Genomic DNA, 22,112 nt, shown 5'->3' with positions numbered 1-22,112 from the left:
GGGCCGATTTGTCCCAAAGCGACCGAGAACGGACCCCTTTTAGGCCCCATCCCAAATTGGGGTCCTCTAGCCCCATCGACCCCAGACCTACAAGTCCTCTAGTAAAGGGTGTCACCCACTTTGGCCCCACTGGGGCAAATAAGTTCCATGGGGCTCCAAGGCGCTCATCACGAAGGCCCCTCCCCAAATTTGGGTCCCCTAGCCCCACCCATTCTCGAGCCCCAAAACTTGCAAAAAGGGTCGAAATCGGCCAAGGGGGCTCTCTTTGAGGGCTCATATCTCGGTACCGGAAATACCGAGGGACCCCAGTTTTTAATCCTGGACCCCACGAAGGGTCTTCGGACGACCCCTATAAGGGCAGGTTCTTAAATGGTCTCACAATAGTTTCGGGTCACCCTCTTAAAAGGGTCATGTCGGAGTAGGGTTTTTCTTATGTATAGCAACCATTGGTGTATCACCAATCATCGGGTAACCAGTTTAGGTTGAGACCCAATCGGAATTCCTTGAATGTCTCGCGCACTATCATTCTCTCAACAAAGGGGGCGTTACGCAAGCTTCTCTTACCAGAGGTGGCGTTACGCAAGCGTCGCTTATACCTCTGTCAACGTTTGGAATCACGTGATCATATAATCACATGATATAAACAATTATTCTCGTTTCCTTTCCCTTTAAAAGTAGCGCACAGAACACTGGGTAGAGAATGGCGCACTATGTCGAGTGCACGAGACATTCGAGGCGTTCCGATTGGGTTGGGACCTAGGTAAACTGGTACCCTGTTGATCTCGCTTCTCTCGTGTGAAGCACCAATCAGTAGGGAACCAGTTTAGGACCTAAGGTAGTCTCGTGCAACCAGACGCTCGGCTGTCTCCAGAAATCTCCGACGAGCAGAGATTTTCGTTGCAGATTTGCCGAGACAGCCGAGTGTCTGGTTGAACGAGACTAGACCTAGGTCGGGTATGACGTAACAATGGAAGCCGGGAGCGGTATGACGTAGGAATGCAAAAGCGTACAAACTCCCCGTCGAGGCCTCACTGCGTCACCTATGTATAGACATCTCCTATGTGACGCAGTACAATATACAGATTTGTATATTGTGAGTCCGCGATTATCACGCGGGCAAATAACACTAAAGAAGTAGTTCGTAGTTAAAGCTTGAAAATATTGACATTAAGAGCATATATATAAAAGTATGGATTTTATTTTAAATATAAAATGATCAAAAGATCATTAAAGAGAAGGGAGACTGTTCAAATTATAGTGTAAAGTAATAAACTTGTTGTTTACGTTCTTGATTTGAACTATTTACGTTTGACATTATGGTTCTTTTTTCGTCATTCTACAGTGACGTCACACAGTATACAATCGCTATCCCATAATGCCTAACTGGAAGAATTTGGTTTGTGAGCAAACGAACTCTGGCGGAAGTTTGAAGAGCGATATGACGTTAAGTCGAGCATGACGTAACAATGGGAGTTATTAGCTTTACGTCGGGAAAATAACGTTAAAAAAATTGAAATAGCAGAGAACACAATGACGTAACAATTGCAGTAATATGTGATATAGGTGTAATGGTATTTTGTAGTATGGGTGGTGGTATGTGGAGTATGGGCAGTGTAATAGTATGTGGTGTATAGGTTGTAGTTGATAGTGTATGGGTGGTATACACCACATACCACCACCCATACAATCACCTATATCACCTCCTATACATACATGGTACCACTGGCACACTTATTATTAACACCTTTAAATACTACGCCGACTTGATCGATTTTTCCCTTGTCATTGCTACGTCATAGCGCTCTTGGCTTTCTCAATTTTTTCTGCGTTATCATTACAACATAGCGCTCCCAACTTCTATTGTTACGTCATATCCGACTTGACGTCACAGGTCTCTTGTATTTTTATATCATACCCTAAACTGGTTCCCCGCTGATTTGCAAGAGAAGCGAGGTCAACAGGGTACCATTTCATATCATACCCAACCTAGTTCATCCCAATCGTAACTACTCGGCTATTTCCGCAACCGCAAATGAACCTCATATGTGGATCGACGCCATCATAGTCTATTACCATGTGTACAGAAATGCAACTATGACGTCACAGGCGTACGTTACAATATGAAACGCGAGCTTTCAAATGCATTTAAGATATCATACATGTCTAAGGTATTCTACCACTATTATTTTTTACTTTTATGTTTATGTATTGGAGTGAATAAGACGTTAATGATACCAAAACTGAATCTCTGGTGAAAATATAAATAATACATTATACAAGGATTCGGTTTTGGTCTTTTAACCTAATCCACAGGCGCGCTTCCGGCGAAAAAATGCATCAATTTGATGCAATTCTTGCGCCGATCCACGTCCGAGTCTTTTTACCGGTTACGGAAAAAGGCGAGCGCGTGATCCGATTGAGTCCATCCTAATCCTACGTCATTGACATTTTACGTTATAGCGCTAATGGCTTATATTGTTACATCATCACTTGACCTTTGACCCACCTATCAATGCTGTTTATACTTACAAGGAATGTGATATTGCAGAAAAGAAGGATCAATTATACGCGTAACTCTCAATTAGATTTTTCACCCAAGATTTATAATAAATCATTTCTTTTTATGGTAATGTTGGTATATCAGTAACAATTCTGATTACATATACATGTAGTTGCAATGTCTCAAGCTCTCTCAATGCAATGATACATGCTTTTGCCCAAAATATGATGATATATCTTGAGTATATATTTGAATACAGATAAAAATATTATTATCTTACCTTCACTCAGTGGACTTATTGATTAAACTGCAAAATCAAAATAAATGAGGAGCCTTTCTTTTATACTGCAGTCGGAGAGAGAGGGGGAGAAAAAGAAAGGGAGAGAGAGAGGGATGAATAGAGAGATAAAGAGGTGAGAATGAGAGAGAGAGATAAAGAGGAGGGGGTAGAGAGTGAAGGGAGAGAGGGGAAGGGTGGTACAGAGAGAGGAGGAAGAAGACAGGAGGCATGGAGAGAGAGGAGGAGGAAGGGTGGGGAGAGAGAGGGGCAAGAGAGAAAGGGAAAGACAGGCATGGAGGCATTGAGATTAGACCGAGAGTGAGAGAGAGGAAAGGTGGGAGGAGGTAGACAGACAAGAGAGCGAGAGAAAGAAAGACAAGAGAGCGAGAGAAAGAAAAACAGTAACAACTAACACCCAATATAATATGTGCACACATTTATTTACAAACTATCATAGCTGATGAGCTTAATCAGTCTATCAAAAATTAAAATTCCGTACTAAATGTTGTTTTAATTTGATCTAGTCAATGCAACATGGTGATTATTTCATAACGTTTAAGGATGTCCATGGAGATTTTTTTATCATTACAGTGTAACGTCATTTCCATTACAGTACGAAGTGTTTCTCATTTACTAGTATTATACATCTTAGTTCCATAGTAATAACTATGCTAGGCGCGAAATACGTTATTGTAATAGCTTCATTTGTGCACAATAGTCCCCAAAGGCAGCTTAGCAAAACACCATAGGAATTGGCTTAGCTGTCCAAGGATTACTAACTCCGTATCTCTAAAAGGCAGATCTTATGAATCGATCTTTGTATAGGAAATCAAAAATACTATCCTTAAAAGGCAGATTAGTACCGTAGCCTACAAATCGTACTACACTCGTCGTTATGCATTGCTGATTAACTCAGTATCCCTGAAAGGCAGGTTTGCCATAGGGCTCGCTGGGTGGCAAAGCTTATCTGGTATCCCTCAAAAGTAGGTGTTTAGATCGCCCGGGAACCCGGGCTAGTTAAGCCCTATTAATAAACTTGGTATCCCTGAAAGGCAGGTCTAGCATAGGGCTCGCTGGATGGTAAAGCTTATCTGGTATCCCTCAAAAGTAGGTGATTTTAGGGCTCAGGAACCCGGGCTAGTTGAGTCTTGATAATTAACTCTGAATCCCTGAAAGGCAGGTCTAGCATAGGGCTCGCTGGGTGGTAAAGCTTATCTGGTATCCCTCAAAAGTAGGTGATTTTAGGGCCCAGGAACCCGGGCTAGTTGAGCCTTGATAATTAACTTGGTATCCTTGAAAGGCAGGTCTAGCATAGGGCTCACAGGGTGGTAAAGCTTATCTGGTATCCCTCAAAAGTAGGTGTTTAGATCGCCCGGGAACCCGGGCTAGTTGAGCCCTATTAATGAACTTAATATCCCTGAAAGGCAGGTCTGGGATAGGGCTCGCTGAGTGGTAAAGCTTATCTGGTATCTCTCAAAAGTAGGTGACTTTAGTGCCCGGGAACCCGGGCTAGTTGAGTCTTGATAATTAACTCGGTATCCCTGAAAGGCAGGTCTAGCATAGGGCTCGCTGGGTGGTAAAGCTTATCTGGTATCCCTCAAAAGTAGGTGATTTTAGGGCTCAGGAACCCGGGCTAGTTGAGTCTTGATAATTAACTTGGTATCCCTGAAAGGCAGGTCTAGCATAGGGCTCGCTGGGTGGTAAAGCTTATCTGGTATCCCTCAAAAGTAGGTGTTTAGATCGCCCGGTTACCCGGGCTAGTTGAGCCTTGATAATTAACTTGGTATCCCTGAAAGGCAGGTCTAGCGTAGGGCTCGCTGGGTGGTAAAGCTTATCTGGTATCCCTCAAAAGTAGGTGTTTAGATCGCCCGGTTACCCGGGCTAGTTGAGCCTTGATAATTAACTTGGTATCCCTGAAAGGCAGGTCTAGCGTAGGGCTCGCTGGGTGGTAAAGCTTATCTGGTATCCCTCAAAAGTAGGTGTTTAGATCGCCCGGTTACCCGGGCTAGTTGAGCCTTGATAATTAACTTGGTATCCCTGAAAGGCAGGTCTAGCATAGGGCTCGCAGGGTGGTAAAGCTTATCTGGTATCTCTCAAAAGTAGGTGACTTTAGGGCCCGGTTACCCGGGCTAGTTGAGCCTTGATAATTAACTCGGTATCCCTGAAAGGCAGGTCTAGCATAGGGCTCGCTGGGTGGTAAAGCTTATCTGGTATCTCTCAAAAGTAGGTGACTTTAGGGCCCGGTAACCCGGGCTAGTTGAGCCTTGATAATTAACTCGGTATCCCTGAAAGGCAGGTCTAGCATAGGGCTCGCTGGGTGGCAAAGCTTACCTGGTATCCCTCAAAAGTAGGTGTTTAGATCTCCCGGGAACCTGGGCTAGTTGAGCCTTATTAAGTAACTTGGTATCCCTTAAAGGCAGGGCTAGCATAGGCCTCGCTGGGTGGCAAAGCTTATCTGGTATCCCTCAAAAGTAGGTGTTTATATCGCCCTGGATCTTGAGTTAGTTTGGTCTTAATAATTAACTCGATATCCAAAAGCAGGTTTTGAGGAATGGTCTTTTTAGCGAGTTATAATGTTGAATGAATGTTTTGAGTTGATTTTGTGTACTGAATGAGGGGGGGGGGGTAATTAAAATAATTTCTATGATTAACTTTTGATCAAAAATACCGTTCTGTACTTTCAAAAATAATTTCTAAAGATATGTTACTTTGACCACCGCTAGATATCATCAGTTTTGCTTTTAATAAGACTTCTTATTAAATATTATTTTTTTCCATGTTGCATTCGCTGTTTTATCTACTTCCTAGGTGCGAGATCGAAAGTTCAATGTCTGACAAAAAAACTAAATTCACATAGTTTTTACGTCCCCCCCCCCCCCTATCCGCCCCCACAACGACCCCCTAAACTAGATATGATGAGTGTTTAAACTATAATCGATTAACAAGTAAGAACAAACGAGTATAAATAACTCTGTATACCCTATCTTCTGTTTATTCACAAATGAAAGTGTAGATTAAAACTATCAAATGTTCATTAAAATGTAATATCGTCATGTAGTTTTAACAGTCACTTGTCTTTCTCCTTTTTCGACTAATTTGTAATCGATGTCGGATGAGAGAAACTTACAGAAGTTTTAACACCCCCCCCCCTCCTCCCCCTAACTATTTGAATTTAGATTTTTATCCGAAATCAATCTGTTGATCTCGCCCCTTACAGTTTTTTATATCAAATTTCTTACTGTTTTTAACATCTGAGAGAATTAGGGTTTGATTAATTATGTTAATTAAATAATACTCTGTATACTTTCTATCAAATCGTATTTCTCTCCATATTGCGTTCATTGCTTTATTTATTTCTTACATTTTTAATAGTTCAGCTAATTTGGGTTTAATTAGTAATCTTAATTAGTAAAAAAAATCCCAACAATTTTCTTTGCCTTCTTTATCGTAAACACATTTCTTTACGAAATTATTCGACGTACGACTTATCTTTCTATCTATGATCAGGGGCAAGTAACTCGTGGGTCACCTGCTTTTGAGGGATACCATCTAGTCATAACCATTCAGTAAACATGATAGTCATGCGATATTTTGGAATACTTTTTAGCTCACCTGATCGCCTGTTGTCCGTCTTCTGTCTGTCCGTCCGTAAACTTTTCACATTTTCAACTTCTTCTCCAAAACCACTGGGCCAATTGCAACCAAACTCGGCCAACAGCATCCTTGGGTGAAAGGCTTTCAAATTTGTTCAAATTAAGGGTCATTCTCCTTCAAAGGGGAGATAATCGCAAAATAGGGTGGGGTCATTTTAAATTTTTTCTCAAGAACCACTGAACCAGAGGAGCTCACAGGCACCTGAAGTATGGATATTACTACCCCCCCCCCTTTTTTTTTAATAATTTTTTTTTGGTGGCAATAATTTCTCTGAAATGTATGAATTCCCAGTCTATCTCATCCCTCTTTCGATTCATGTAATCGTTTCACGCTTTTTGTAAGCTTTAAAGATTGGCCTTCCACCGGTATAATAAAATACACAAGGTAAGAAACAAAAATTTGTAAACAAACAGGGGGTCCCCGTTTCCGGGCACATTTTCCAAGTAATTACTGCGTTACCTAAGGAATTTTGACGAGCGGCAGGTCGGGGAGATGTCATACTACAAGTCTCTTCAACTCAAAACCCATCTCATCTCTTTTATTTGACACAATCTTGCGTGCATTGATCGGACAGGGCTTCATCTCTTCCACTGGCAGCCAAAAAGGAGGTCACAGAGTACGAATTTATAACGTGTCGTGTGATTGGTCCGCGAATAATCCCGAGACCCTTCGGATGATCCCGAGACTAAGCAATGTCTTTGCGAACCAATCACACGGCGCGTACAACAAATTCGTACTCTGTGACCTCCTTTTTGGCTGCCAGTGGAAGAGATGAAGCCCTGTCCGATCAATGCACGCAAGATTGTGTCAAATAAAAGAGATGAGATGGGTTTTGAGTTGAAGAGACTTGTAGTATGACATCTCCCCGACCTGCCGCTCGTCAAAATTCCTTAGGTAACGCAGTAATTACTTGGAAAATGTGCCCGGAAACGGGGACCCCCTGTTTGTTTACAAATTTTTGTTTCTTACCTTGTGTATTTTATTATACCGGTGGAAGGCCAATCTTTAAAGCTTACAAAAAGCGTGAAACGATTACATGAATCGAAAGAGGGATGAGATAGACTGGGAATTCATACATTTCAGAGAAATTATTGCCACCAAAAAAAAATTATTAAAAAAAAGGGGGGGGTAGTAATATCCATACTTCAGGTGCCTGTGGAGGAGCTGAAATTTACATGAAAGCTTCCTGACATAGTGCAGATTCAGGTTTGTTCAAATCATGCCCCCGGATAGGTAGGTTGGGGCCACAATAGGGGATCAAAGTTTCATATAGGAATAAATAGGGAAAATCTTTAAGAAATCTTCTCAAGAAACACTTGGCCAGAAGAGATGAGATTTACGTGAAAGCTTCCTGACATAATGCATATTCAGGTTTGTTCAAATCATGGCCTCCGGGGGTAGGTTGGGGCCACAGTAGGGGATCAAAGTTTTACATGGGAATAAATAGGGAACGTCTTTAACAATCTTCTTCTCAAGAACCACTGGGCTAGGAAAGTACAAATTTACATGAAAGCTTTCTGACATAGTGCAGATTCAAGTGTGTAAAAACCATGGACCCTGGTGGTAGGTTGGGGCCACAAAGGGGATCAAGTTTATATGCGAATATATAGGGAAAATCTTAAATATGGGCCAAGGTGACTCAGGTGAGCGATGTAGCCCATGTGCCTCTTGTTTCTTATATGTTTGTATAAAGGACAATCAAGTAAAAAACGAGTTTCATCTGGTCTTACTAAGGTAGCAAAATCTGTGTTCTCTAAGAAAGACAGGATTACAATATCTACATGTTTCTATATATTTTACTGATGTGCACTGATGAGTTTTGTAAGATAAAAGCGCAGATTCCTGAGAATTGGAAGACATAAATAGTTGTATTTCTAGTTGTTGTTTTTTCTCTCTCATGGTTTAATAATGTATTGCATAATGAGAGTTTTCCACATTGAGTGTTATTAATATATTTTTTTAATTCATCAAAGGTTTTATTTACAAAGAAAGGCGAAGATAACGAATATTGAACAATCTCATAACTCCTATAAGCAATACAAAATAGAGAGTTGGGCAAACACGTACCACTGGACACACCAGAGGTGGGATCAGATGCCTAGGAGGAGTAAGCATCCCCTGTCGACCGGTCACACCCGCCGTGAGCCCTCTATCTTGATCAGGTAAACGGAGTTATCCGTTGTCAAAATCAGTGTAAATAAAGAAATCATGAAGTTTAGAACCAAATAGTTTATTTGTTGTAACCGGGAGGTCGTGAGTTCGAGTGTCGCTCGTGTCATGGCCGCGTCGAACCTAAAACGTAAGCATAGGTAGTCATTGCTCCTTCACCAAACCCAAAAGAATCCGGGTTAGAATGGGTCATCAGTACCCCCTCGCTTGTCGTAAAAGGCGACTAAATGGGGCGGTCCTTCGGATGTGACCGCAAAAAACGAAGCCCCGTGTCAAAGCGGTGCGATAAAGATCCCTCCTTGCTCGAAGGCCACAAGCAATGGTGACGTCTCCATATGAGTGAAAAATTCCCGAGGGACGTCAAACAATAAACAATCAATCAATATACAATCAATCAAACTTCGCTAAACCCTCGACATTTAAAAGTAAGAATCACGGGTCTTTAGGATATGACCATAAACGAAGAGGTCCCGTGTCACGGTAGGCGTTGGCACGTTAAAGAATCGAACCCTCACTGAGCACTACCGCCGTGCAAGCATAGCATAGGTACTTCATTTTGACGTCTCAATGTTAGTGAAAAATTCTCGACGGAACGTAAAACAAAAAACCCAAGCAGCTGTAGGTGAAGTGCCACAAATTTTGACCTATGTACATGGCACTCTGGCTTGACTCAAGGCCGTAGCAGAACTTGAAGGGCTAGTTGTCAATCGTGGTCAATGTTTTCCAGTAGAATTCAAAGAGCTTGATTTTCTTTACTTTTTGGTGGGTTTTTTTTTTTATGAAAACATCTTGCGCAAATATCGAGCCCAATCAAAGCTTTTTTCAGACAACAAACTGTATTCATATATTATGTCCCAAGCACCTGTGGTCAGTTACAGCTTGTGTTACTTTGTTATGTGAACAGGTAGGTGTACATCATTACTTTGTTTAATTTGTCTTTTTATACTTTTGATTATATATCAATAAAATCATCTCCGAAGATGCCGTAATTTGTGCTCAAAAAATATGTCTTGGACCTTTGTATAATGCGAAAATTATTGGAGCGAGTTGATTTGACGTAGAAAAGGAAAGTGAAAGTAAGTTCCGGTAAACAAATGCACGTGTGACAACAGTCTGGCTCATCATGTCAGGGAAACGAAAATCAAATAAATTGGAGGCTGTTGTGACACCGAAGAAAACCAAGATTAAGGGCCAGTGTAATGTGGATACCAACAAAACGTTCGCTGACAAGCAAGCCTTACAGAAACTTAGAAACTTTGTACAGGGTGACCTGGAGAACGTTGACATTTGTACGTCGTATCAGAGACATATTATACCATATAATGACATATGATGCATGATACTTTTTAAAAATGTAAAGTTCATTGGGTAACTTAATATTTTGCAGTAAACAGCAATCAATTCATCTCGATAAATTTAGATTTTTATCTTGGAATATTCACTGTCAGATATATAAGAAAACGTCATTGTATTGATGCAGGTGATGTTGGCGATATTCAGGCCTATAAGAAGCCATTTTTCCATTGTGTAATGTCAAACCTGGTACAGAGTAAAGAATTTATAGAGAATTTGCAGGATGAAATCCTAGATCTCAGTTTTGTGGAAAAGAACAATGATTTGTACAAATTCCATCAGGTAGAGTATGTTTTGCTTCTATAGATTTGTTATGAACAATATTTAATGAGTAAATATGGTCAGATAGAGAGATAAAAAATACTGCAGGGTATTTTCTTTTTTGTGGGTGTACAATTTTGGCAAATTTAGAGATAAAAGTATGATATGTCAATGATAATACTGTTATAAATTTGATAAAATTTGTAAATCACTGTTTACTCTAAAAATGTAGGCCATATAGCACCTGGCTCCATAAATAACCCATTATAATACAGAATAAACAAGGTAATGAAGTAACTTGTGAAATATAGTCAAGTAAAGCAACATTTGGTGTAATTATAGCTGCAGATCTGTATTCTGTAGTTTTCTGGGAAGATATTGGGATGAGAGAACTGTCCCAATATTTTCCAGGAGAGCTTCAGATCTGCAGCTAGTGTAGATATAGACTAATGAAATGTGCATTAGGAAAATAGAATTGGTAAAAAAATAACTAGGATTCCGAGTAGGAAAATAAAATAAATTAGCTAATTGGAATGACAGCAAGTGAAGTGCATGTACAAAGATAAGCCATAAACCACTATTGTGTGAACCTCTGGTGTGATTTACACCTTTTTTTCTTTCTTTTTTTTTATATAGATTTTCAATTTGTTAATTATTATTTTTCCAGAGCACAGAAGATTTAAAGATTACAAAGTTGCCATATCTAAGTGCATTAAGGTAAATTTCATTTGCATTTGTAATTCATATTCTTAATATGGTTTATTTTGTTTAGAATTTACAGTAATAAAAATCCTATCACATTGATCAGGGATGTGATTTATGACGACATCCGAGGTCTGATAATGGAGGTGACTGCAGTGGACCTGACCACCCAGGTTGACATGTCATGTGCCATTTATAAGCACACAGGTGAGACTAATGATTAATTGTATGAAAGGTGAAGATAACGAACAGTAATCGATCTCCTAACTCTGTATCTCGTAATGTCTTGTGTCAACATCATGTAACTGACAGTAGTTTTTTGGATAGTATATGTATAGGGTAGATGCGTAGCAAAGCAGGGTATTACACCAGTTTCAAGATACGTCCAAGTTATTTCCCTTTGGAGAACTCTCTTAATTAGACAGTAAGGCACGCAACAATTTGTTTACATGCAAGAGTGGGACAAATATTCATTACTGCATAAGTGAATGTGCTCAGTAAGTTACTCATACAAAGTTTCATCACCCGAACTTGACTGATACACAAACTAAGTAAGTGATAAGTATTAGATACATGATATTCTTATTATATCATGTTATTTCATTGGTTGTACGTGTCATACCCAGGATATTTATTGCAAATATGACTGTATTGACATTGTTTTTATGTTTCAACTTTAGTAAAACATTTCTGTCGATAGTATTTTGTATTTCCTACATTTACATATGCATATTTAAAGAGAAGCCGCTTTTAATACATTTTATCGTCTTCTTCATTGACTAAAGGTCTACTCTCTCCCACTTTAACAGTCAAAGTTCCACTTAATGCACCTCCTACACTGAAGAGTTCTTATCTTGAAACTGGCATATCCTGGCTTGTAAGACAGACCTTTGGTTTGTGAGTTTGTATTCAGGAGGGAGTTTTGTGTGCTCTTCTAGTTAGTGGTACATGTATATATTTTAGAAAAGTATTCGATAGTTCAATTTGTTATTACTTCTTTACACATGTGATATTGATATTCTTTTAAAAGAAATAACATTTGTATCTGACTCAAGAACATTTCTGGATCTTTAGAGCCACATTAAAATAGCCATTAATTTTTTCCTTCTCATAATGTATCAAAATTTTCATCAAACCAATGTATCAGCTTGTTTCTGTTTTTGTACTGAATGTGCTTTGTAGAAGGAGAAATCCAGACTAAGACTTCTAGAGGGTAGAGAGCACATGGCATAGTGATCTGCACATTAATGAGCAAGTGCTTAGTTTGATTCACAGCCACTTTGCAATTTTAGAATCACACAATAAAAGTAGTTCTCTTTCTTACAGATGTGCTGTCCTGTCACGATGATGAGTTAGATGACAGACGTGTCGCCTTTATATACTACCTAGTGCCACCATCATGGAGAGAGGAGGATGGGGGCCGTCTCCAGATGTTCTCCCTGCATGGTATTTCACATTTATGTGGGATTTTTTAAATGCCTAATGGAATACAGCATAGAAAAGAGAGACTCTGGGATCAGAAAGTAGATTAAAGTGTTTTGTCTTACAGAAAATGGAGAGCCAAATGAAATTGTGAAAAGTATAATTCCTGTCCGGAACAGTTTTGTTTTCTTTGAAGTAACCCCTGCCTCATTTCATCAGGTGAGTTGAAGTAACATCTACCTCATTTCATCAGGTGAGTTGAAGTAACATCTACCTCATTTCATCAGGTGAGTTGAAGTAACATCTGCCTCATTTCATCAGGTGAGTTGAAGTAACACCTGCCTCATTTCATCAGGTGAGTTGAAGTAACCCCTGCCTCATTTCATCAGGTGAGTTGAAGTAACATCTGCCTCATTTCATCAGTGAGTTGAAGTAACATCTGCCTCATTTCATCAGGTGAGTTGAAGTAACCCCTGCCTCATTTCATCAGGTGAGTTGAAGTAACATCTGCCTCATTTCATCAGGTGAGTTGAAGTAACATCTGCCTCATTTCATCAGGTGAGTTGAAGTAACATCTACCTCATTTCCAAAGTTGAGGGTATCAGTCATCTTTCATTTAAAGCTAAATGTTACAGTGTTATAAACGCAATGCAATATTTCATACGTTCACTGTGATGCATATACATGATCGTCTGTGAAAATCTTGAAAATAGATTTTTGAGGTGAAATTGATAGTACATATAATGTACATTCAGTGAAGACTGCATAATGTCACACCTGTGCAATCCATTTCACTGGGCATTCTGACCCTTATCTTCATTCTCAATTTCATATTTTCATAGTTTTTACACTGTATATTCCAACACACTGTGTATTCCGACAAAACAAATTATCTCCCGGTGCATAGCAGATTAGACAGGTTTCACTGTACTTGTAGAAGATACAATATTTCTTTTAAGACCATTTAAATAAATGCAGACTATGAGGAATAATGGATTCATAAAAAAATAAATAAATTCTAGACTGTTTTTTGCTAATTCCCAAACTATGGAACACCTCACGGTGAAGAAATGAAGCTATTTCTCCCCATCTTTGTTGTGTTAGGTGGAGGAGATTTTGACAGAAGACAAGACCAGGCTGTCAATCAGCGGATGGTTCCATGGTCCTAGGGTGGACAGACCTACACCACATGTGGAGACCCTCCCTGCCCCGTGTCCACCAGTCTCCATAGAGGTATAAACAAGTGACTTTGCTGATGGTGTAGTTATGTGTCTGTAGAACAAAATGGTTATTAACTCTTTAACACGGCTGCATTGTAGTTTGAATATGTTCTTTAGGAGTAAGACTGTGTGTTGAGTTCTTAACATGTTTGATAGGTTTAGTCACTGTTGCCTTCACTCATGCACAGAATGATTTGTAGGAGGAGGATTTCTATTCCTGGATAAATCCGCAGTACCTGGATACTGTCACCCAGGCCTCCATCAAAGACACGTTTGTGGAGGAGTCCCAGATAGAACTCAACAATTTCTTACAGGTACTAGTCAGGTAGTACGTTCCGTTCACTACCACTAACATCAGGTAGTACGTTCCGTTCACTAACACTAACATCAGGTAGTACGTTCCGTTCACTAACACTAACATCAGGTAGTACATTCAATTCACTACCAGTAACATTAGCAAGTTTATATATGTACCGCTGTGTATATATTTTTCTAATGGAACTAAATTGATTTGCATTCTACCAGAGTTATCAACGTATGCCATATCCTGTTATTGCATGATAGACTTCAAACGTCAGCACGGTTTATTGGCAGAAAATTAATTGCTTTAATTTGATCTCAGTATTGCCAGACATTTATGAAATTTAATGATGATACCTTTAAAGGCTGTCTATGGCAACATTTAAACATATAGTCAGTCCTGTCAGCAGACAGTTAGAAAAGATGTCTGAAATGTGTATCATCTGTTCCTAACTCTACAGAGGAAACATATTTTGCATGTGAATTACTGAGTAATTTGCCTTGGCAGAATTAAACATACATCTGCATGCTTTTGTCATCATTTAGATGGGATATAACTTCCTTTGTTTAATACTAAATTTTGACTACAGACGTCATTTCGCATCAAATGCTGTAATTCGAGTATGAAGCTGTTTATAACTCTGATATTACAGGAGAATATCCATGATGAGCTGGTCTCACTGCTCTCAAGCATTGACAAAACTAAATGGCGTAGCAAGGGACCTCCAAATAAAAGGTAAATTGAAGCATTTATTCCATCCTATAGCCCCCCTCCCCCATGTTTGATGTTAGTCTTCGTACAAATATGCATGATATCAATATTGTAAGCAACATTTTTGTTTTCCTTGCATTATTATAGGTTATAGACTTTGTATTGGAAAATATGACGACCGAGTTTTTTTGGCGTGTAGACGGACCAAGCTTGCGAGGTCCGTCTGCGACGAAAAACGAGGTCGTCATATTTCCCATACAAAGTCTATAACCTTTTTATTATATACTTTCAATTTCATTTAGAAAGTAACAATAATCTTATTTTTAACAATAACTTTATCGGTTTAACTGAGTAAAAGATGAAAAACACGAAAAATTTGAAAATTAACGGCGTAGAAATTTGATTATGACGTATTGTTTGCGGGCCGGAATGTTTCCGGGCATATATCATGTGATATATGCCCGCAAACTTTTAAAGAAAAAAGAAGAGATGAAATTGAAAGTATATAATAAAATATATTATTACACAGCTGATTAGGTGTGTACTTAGAAAAAGAATTGAATCTCGTAGTGCATTTTTTCTGAAGGAATTACATGAGCCTTGACCTGAAGGAGTTACCGGACCATGTCATGAAGTGTTTGAATTTCCTCCAATCAGATGCCATGTTCTTAATGTTGTCATCACTGACTGGTTTAAAACTTCACGATCTCGCAGAAGTTTCCGATTCAGAGGGAGAGGAAGAAGAGGGGAATAACACACTGAGGGGTAAGCTAATATTGACAAAGATCAGACACGGACAACCAAATTCATGAAATCAGATCCTTAGACCAGCTCACTTACATTACTGTGGTCTTGGGATTGGGCTGTTAGATAAATTAATGAATGGAGACAGTTAGGATTGAATACAGAAGTCAGGCTACAAATGAGTGAGAAAATTGGCCAACATGGAAGAGATTAGTAACATCATAAAAACGAGGAGATGGAAATTGATAGGACATGTATTAAGAATGAGAAGTATTAGCCATGCCGGAGCAGCCATAGACTGGATACCCAAAAGGTAAAGAAAGCAAGCTGCTGATAATGAACGGTTCAAAACAGAAGGAAACATTGAGAAGAACTGTGGAAAGAGAAAGGAAACAACTGGGATTCTGGCCATGGGGTGAAGATGCCAGGAAAGACAGAACAGAACAGAGAAGATTTATCCATAGCCCAATTCTCCACATGGGGAGATGGAACTGATGATGGCAGGAGTCAAAAGCAAAATAAAACTATGATATACAAAACAGGAGAAAATGGGGCAGGTGTTGAGGAGGCACCTTGAGGCCCTGATGTGTGTCTAGGGGTGAATCTCCTGGGTTTTAGTATACGTTAAATCAGAAAATGTTTGGTTACATTTATTTTTGTGAAAATGTTACAGATTTATTTTTGTGTAAAAATTTCCTAATCAACGTTGTTGCTTCAAGACGTATTTTCACATAACATATTTTGGTAATTCAGTTGGTGAATGATTCTAAAAACAAGTTTATGGAACAGTGTATATTGCAAGAAGTTCGATATAGATGCATTTACATGAAGCTATACAATACATTGTATTTGTTGAATTTCTAATTTAAAGAACATGATATTGACTAGACTTACTAGAAATATGCTTACATTATTGTCCACTGTGATAGTAAAATAGGCAATATAATCTTCTTCTACCCCATTTCCCCCCAATCATTATATAATCAAACCTCTACCTTTCCTTGACTCTGACACATAATGTTGAAAATCACGAAAAAGAAACTCCTGTTTTTTCATCTTTGTTTTTATTGTATTAGGAGATACTCCAGGCTGTCATTGTGAAGTGAGGAAATGGCAACACGGGTGCTACACTCTAGTTCATGACACCGACACAGAGACTAAACTCTGTGCCCTGGACGCTGTGTTATATATAGGCTGTGAAGGTATGCTACCATCTTCAATAGATACGCTCAAAAGACCTTTGTAAGGAGAGTCTACCCTCATCCCTTTGAAAAATACATTTCCAGAATTCATATAATTTCGACATTTTTCAATCTCGGGATTTTTGCGTATTTGTTATAACACTCCATTTATTCCTTACATATCAAACCCCCTCACCTCCTCCTTCCTTTCCTCGAATGTTCAAGCGTTGTGGTAGAGGTGGGTTTAAGTTCCGTTTGTAAGACTTGTGCCGAGAATCACTCATGCACTTTATACATCTGTTGAAGGTTGGGACACGGAGTGTGGAGGTATAACATCATACATTGCCAAGGGAGAGGACGAAGAGGTCAGGATCAAAATTCAATAGAAATTGTTTAATCCTTTGTGAAACTTTCATGTCTTCTTTTCAGCTTTATCGCCTCTACGTTATTTTGGGGCGAAAAGACGACAGAGCAGTAAATATGACAGAAGGACAACTTGGGTTCTGTTGAATTTTGTCTCAAAATAACGAAAAGGTAGGGGAAACACCCCGCAAAATAGCAACCCAGTTTTGTCGTCTGTTCGACTTTGACTGACGATTCACCCCGCTTATTCGCAGATTTTTTGTCCGTCTTTTTGCGACCTCAGTCTGACTAAAGCCAGCCCCTACTAATTCACTTCGTTGTGAATGAAGTGAATTACATGTAGTAGGGGCTGGCTTCAGTCAGACTGTTTGCGACCTCAAACTTGTTTGACATACTTTGCAAATTACGATTACCCATTAATCAAAGTCGAACAATAAAACTAGGACTTGTGCTACTAATGGCACTTCTGCTGGACAATGAAAGCGCTATCTTAGGCCTCCGGGCGCCTAGTAGACAGGAAATACCGTTACTTGCATGATAAGAGTCTAAGTATTGCGCCAAAAATAGGACTTGTATCATTTCAAGGTCAAGCCAGAGCGCTAACTGCATATGATCTCGGTATCAGGATAATTTTTCAACACAATAGGACAAATAAGACACACATCTCGCAAATCGTTCTATCATTTTCATTTTGTATTCTCTCTGAAATTCGCAATATAAAGTTACTTCCCTTAGATTATGTGTAAGTATTATTATGCGAAAATAATTTTCTTTGAGAAATAATGATCAATTTCTTTATTCCACATTCGAATTTATTTATATTTAGATAGTAGTTTATATATTAATTTAGAAAATATGGAAATTTTTCTACACACATAATATCAAGATAAAGATAACCTTTACATTAGTGAATTAAAAAAAAAAGTTACAATAAATTTATATCAGAACTAGACATTTGAAGCTTATACTTAACATGATGCGATCGCGATGGTTGCATGTCATCTGTGTAGTGTGAGGAGATTAAAACGTGTGCGAAAGTAAATTACTACGTGTCCGTGTACTAAATGCAACATACATATGCTATATTATAAGCAAATATTCGCTTTGCTTTAATCGTGATTTCACATAGATCTATATGGACTGTATCGCCAAAATCTCTGTTTTACAAGAATCCTTCAACAATAGTACTTTGTGTTAGTGAAGGAATCTAATACAAAGTTAAAAATGAAATAAATTATTACATAAATAGGGTGGTCATTAATCAATGTCAAAGTGTATATATGCAATATTCTACCACGGTTATTGCGAAGATCGAAGGAATACCGCGGTCATTATTCTACGATATACCTTCATACGTATTACTGGTAAATGATTATGAGAAAATTGATACACATTTCGGTTGTACTTCGAGTTTTGCTAATGCAACAATAAAGTTGATGACTGATAATTCAATTTTATAATCATAAAAATCAATTAATATATGTTGTAAAACAATTTCATAAATGACAAAAGAACATTTGTCATTCAGTATAAATCAATCGTCTTCATTCCGAGAGCGATACACATGCACTAACAAGTTTTTCTTGAACTGTATTTAAAGCAATTGATATAATCCGTTAACATTAAACTAAATACTTGAAATATTTTTTCTAAATAGGTTTAAAATACCCCTACTATCTCACCCTTTTCGGCAGCAAAAAACAATGTAGGTCATTTCGGAAACTGCCATGACGTCACAGTGACCTAATTCGTCGCTATATAAGAAAACGATCGACTGTATGTTTCTGAGTCGTAGTAGTTCTTGTTTTCGAGTATGTTGCAGGATAACCTCCTTGGTCTCGAAATGTTTGAAATATGAAAACCTCGACCAACGAGTTTATCTTGCAAACATACACGAAAATGCGATCAATGCCCACAATTATGTATGTGTGTTTTCCATGCATTATCTATTTTATATTGCTGAAATTGCTAATGTCATCTTTTTCACGAACACAACTAATGCTCAGTGTACAGTTTGACTATGGAGGACAATTAATTAAGAAACAATACACGAAGTGGGTTTTTTTTTATATTCAGGAAAACAATATTTAGTATTGTTGGTTATTTATGGTATGTTATATGCACAATATCTAATATTTCGACGAATGTAATGCATGGTTTATTAAGAAAGATTTGTTTGTTTATTCCTATTCGAGAATTTTTCACATGGAAAGACCTGTTTGGAAGACATTTTTTATGTAACGTGAACTCTCATGCACAATTGGTTTGATTACAGTTGCTCTCAGTATGTCCCAGTCCTAACAGTCTGGCTTTGGTCTACCGTGATACAGAGACACTCAAGTTCGTGAAACACATCAACTCCAGGGTCAAGGACACTCCAAATCGAGGCTTCATCGATATCGCATGTGTATATTACGAATAAATATTATAACTTTATCGTTTTGTTGTAATATATGCAAAAACTTCGTTGAATATATTAGAATGACAACTAGTGCTCATACTTTCCATTTGTCTGTCTCTTCGATTAGTCACCTCTCTATGAAGCAACGATCAGAAATAAACAAAAGACTTGGCAAAGAAAATTGAAAAGTATTTTGTACTGAATACTACGCAACAATCTATAGATAAAACACAATACTTTCAGTTTACCAGATATGAATTAACGGCTTGAAGACGGGCAGACATGCCAGGCTAAATAATGAATATACATGTACTATAAGTATTAAATGCCCCAACATGTACAAATATAATTATTTATTTCGCGTATGAATACAGATAAATATAGTACGTCTATTATAAGGACTGGGGATTCCTAAAGAAATATGAATTATATATAGAATGTAACTATATCTTGATTGATTGTATCTTGCTTAACGTCCTTATCGAGCATTTTTTACTCATGGAGACGTCACGAAGACCGGTGAAGGGCTTCAAATTTAGGCCAATGCTCGGCGCTTACGCCATTGAGCAGTGAGGGTTCTTTAACCTGCCACACCTACTGTTGCACGGGACGTCCGTTTTTAAGGTAATCTCCGAGGACCCGTGACTTTACACCTGATACCGAGCGTTTGTCACTACCTGTTTTAATGACTTAGGTCTGTCGCGGCTGTGATTCGAACCCCGACCTTAATCTGCATGCGGGGCGAATGCTCTACCTCTGGACCACCGCGAAATATAAGAAATAAAGGCTAGTTGTATTCGGTGCGCCCGCGCGTCAATCGTGGTCAATGTTTACCAGTCAAATCAACTCAAGGATACATTTTGCCAAGTTTGGAAGAAGTTCAAGTGAGCTTTCTGGTCGCCTGTTGTCCGTCTATAAACATTTTACATTTTCGACTTCTTCTCCAGAACCACTGGGACAATTTCTTCCTAACTTGGCAAAATGCATCCTTGAGTGAAGGATATTTAAGTTTGTTCAAATGAAGGGCCATCCTCTTCAAAGGCGAGATAATCACAAATATGCAAAAATAGGGTGGGTTATTTTAAAATCTTTTCGAGAACCACTAGGCCAGATCGAAGAGTTGAAATTTACATGAAAGGTTGCTGACATAGTACATGACTAATAACGCGGTAAGAGAAGTTTGTCGCTGTGAAGCATCGCAGTCCAAACTACATGTACTTTCAAAAAGGTTGGTTGGTTTAAAGTTTCGCTCGAGAATTTTTCACTTTTATGGGGACATCACCATTGCTGGTGAAGAGCTGCAAAATTTAGGCCTATGATCGGCGCTTACGGCTTTTGAGAGGGAGGGATTTTTATCGTGCCACACCTGCTGTGATACGGAGCCTCGGTTTTTTTCGGTCTCATCTGAGAGACCGCCCCATTTAGTCGCCTCTTGCGACAAGCAAGGGATACTTAGGACCTATTCTAACCCGGATCCCCACGGGACTTTCAAACAGGAAATGCGTTTCTTAAATACCTAATCGTGTTCTTATGAGAAATTATACATACGCCGTTTTTACTGTATTATATATATTTCTCTCTATATATAGAACCGCTGATCTTTCACCTTGATATAACAATATATATAATATAATTTCAAAATATAAGGATTAAATGTATAGACTGTTTCTATAATAGGCATGAGTATAAACAACAGAATGAATGTACATGTATAATCTGCTGGGTTTTTTTCATCTCCGGAATACAAAAAATCGGTATCTTATGGTGCCGACATTTTTTTTTTCGCCTTCGAAGAAAATTCATGTCAAGTCATACGAAGTTATTTTGTTTTATATACGTCATGTTATTTTTTTTTTCAAATAAAATGATTATGAAAACTGTAATCGATAATCGACGTTGGGAGACGTATAGCGACCGACTTTCGATTGTCGGCGATAATCAGCCCATCACTAGGTTTATACTTTTTCATTTTTGAATTTTAACTTGTTTTAAAGCTTCACAAAAATCACATCCGTCTTCTACACGTTACATACATATTTGGTTCCCCATTTCGCAATCTATATCGGTTTGCTGTATTAAAGATCGAGGTAATCAACGCTATTCTGCAAATTAAACAACAGAATAAGTTACTAGAATGAGAGAATGTTTTTATTCTGTGCGTTTCATTTAGACATGTCTCCCCTTCTTTCAGGGAGAGACATATTGCTTTTGTACTATCTGACTGTCACAGAATTTTGTGAACGCTTCTCCTCCCATATGGCTTATCGGATAAACTTGAAACTTTGTACAATGCTTCGTTGCCATTTGTAGATGTGCATATTGGATCAATTTATTTTCCTAAAAGTTATAGTGGATCTAAGAGGGGTGGAGGATGTAAAATAGCTTGTGGACACTTCTCCTATATGGCATATTGGATAGATTTGAAACTATGTACAATGCTTCATTGCCATTTGTAGATGTACATATTGTGGGGACAGGAGGATCGATTTATTTTCCTAAAAATTATAGTGGATCTAAGAGGGGTGGAGGATGTTAAAATAGCTTGTGAACGCTTTGCAGGGACAGGAGGATCCAATTGTTGTCCTTAAATTTATAGTGGATTTGAGGGGTGGAGGGTGTAAAATAGTTTGTGAACACTTCTCCTATGTTTCTTATTGGAGTTCATAATGTCTATGTTCCTGTTCATGCTTTCTCCTCCATACCATGCAGAACATGGGGGGAGGTTTCATTTGGAGCACTTCCAATTTGGGGAGCTGGGGAGACATTTGTTTTTCATAAAAACAATCTCTAGTTGAATGATATTACGATATATTGGTATCCAGTTTTCATATCGCGATATACATGTATTAT

General features: G+C 38.5%; 1 protein-coding gene across 3 annotated transcripts; it reads left to right on the top strand.

Annotated features, from left to right (window-relative positions):
* The first annotated feature begins 6,790 nt into the window (after positions 1–6,790).
* On the top strand, positions 6,791–19,297 carry LOC125671756 (prolyl 3-hydroxylase OGFOD1-like). Of its 3 annotated transcripts, none has more exons than XM_056164269.1 (13): positions 6,791–7,328; positions 10,084–10,238; positions 10,885–10,934; positions 11,026–11,126; positions 12,246–12,365; positions 12,469–12,560; positions 13,446–13,574; positions 13,762–13,875; positions 14,515–14,597; positions 15,160–15,338; positions 16,394–16,519; positions 16,805–16,863; positions 19,137–19,297. In XM_056164269.1, the coding sequence occupies exons 1-13, from the start codon at positions 7,289–7,291 to the stop codon at positions 19,281–19,283; spliced, it is 1,395 nt and encodes a 464-aa protein (XP_056020244.1). In that variant the 5' UTR covers positions 6,791–7,288; the 3' UTR covers positions 19,284–19,297. The 3 variants fall into 3 exon arrangements, with proteins under 3 accessions (XP_056020244.1, XP_056020243.1, XP_048763594.2); XM_056164268.1 differs by lacking the exon at positions 6,791–7,328 and adding an exon at positions 9,663–9,892; XM_048907637.2 differs by lacking the exon at positions 6,791–7,328 and adding an exon at positions 9,673–9,892 and having other exon boundaries at positions 16,397–16,519.
* Positions 19,298–22,112: the final 2,815 nt, after the last annotated feature.

The sequence above is a fragment of the Ostrea edulis genome, chromosome 4 (genome assembly GCF_947568905.1).
Source record: "Ostrea edulis chromosome 4, xbOstEdul1.1, whole genome shotgun sequence".
Lineage (NCBI taxonomy): Eukaryota > Metazoa > Mollusca > Bivalvia > Ostreida > Ostreidae > Ostrea > Ostrea edulis.
Note: the sequence above shows the minus strand (reverse complement) of the source record. Positions and strands in the feature narration are given on the sequence as shown.

Bases quoted from the DNA above. Each gene is read 5' to 3' on its own strand.
- LOC125671756 (XM_056164268.1), top strand. From the start codon at position 9,727: ATGTCAGGGAAACGAAAATCAAATAAATTGGAGGCTGTTGTGACACCG. The intron at 10,935-11,025 runs GTAAATTTCATT...CACATTGATCAG, and splicing joins CCATATCTAAGTGCATTAAG to GGATGTGATTTATGACGACA. The intron at 16,520-16,804 runs GTATGCTACCAT...CATCTGTTGAAG, and splicing joins GTTATATATAGGCTGTGAAG to GTTGGGACACGGAGTGTGGA.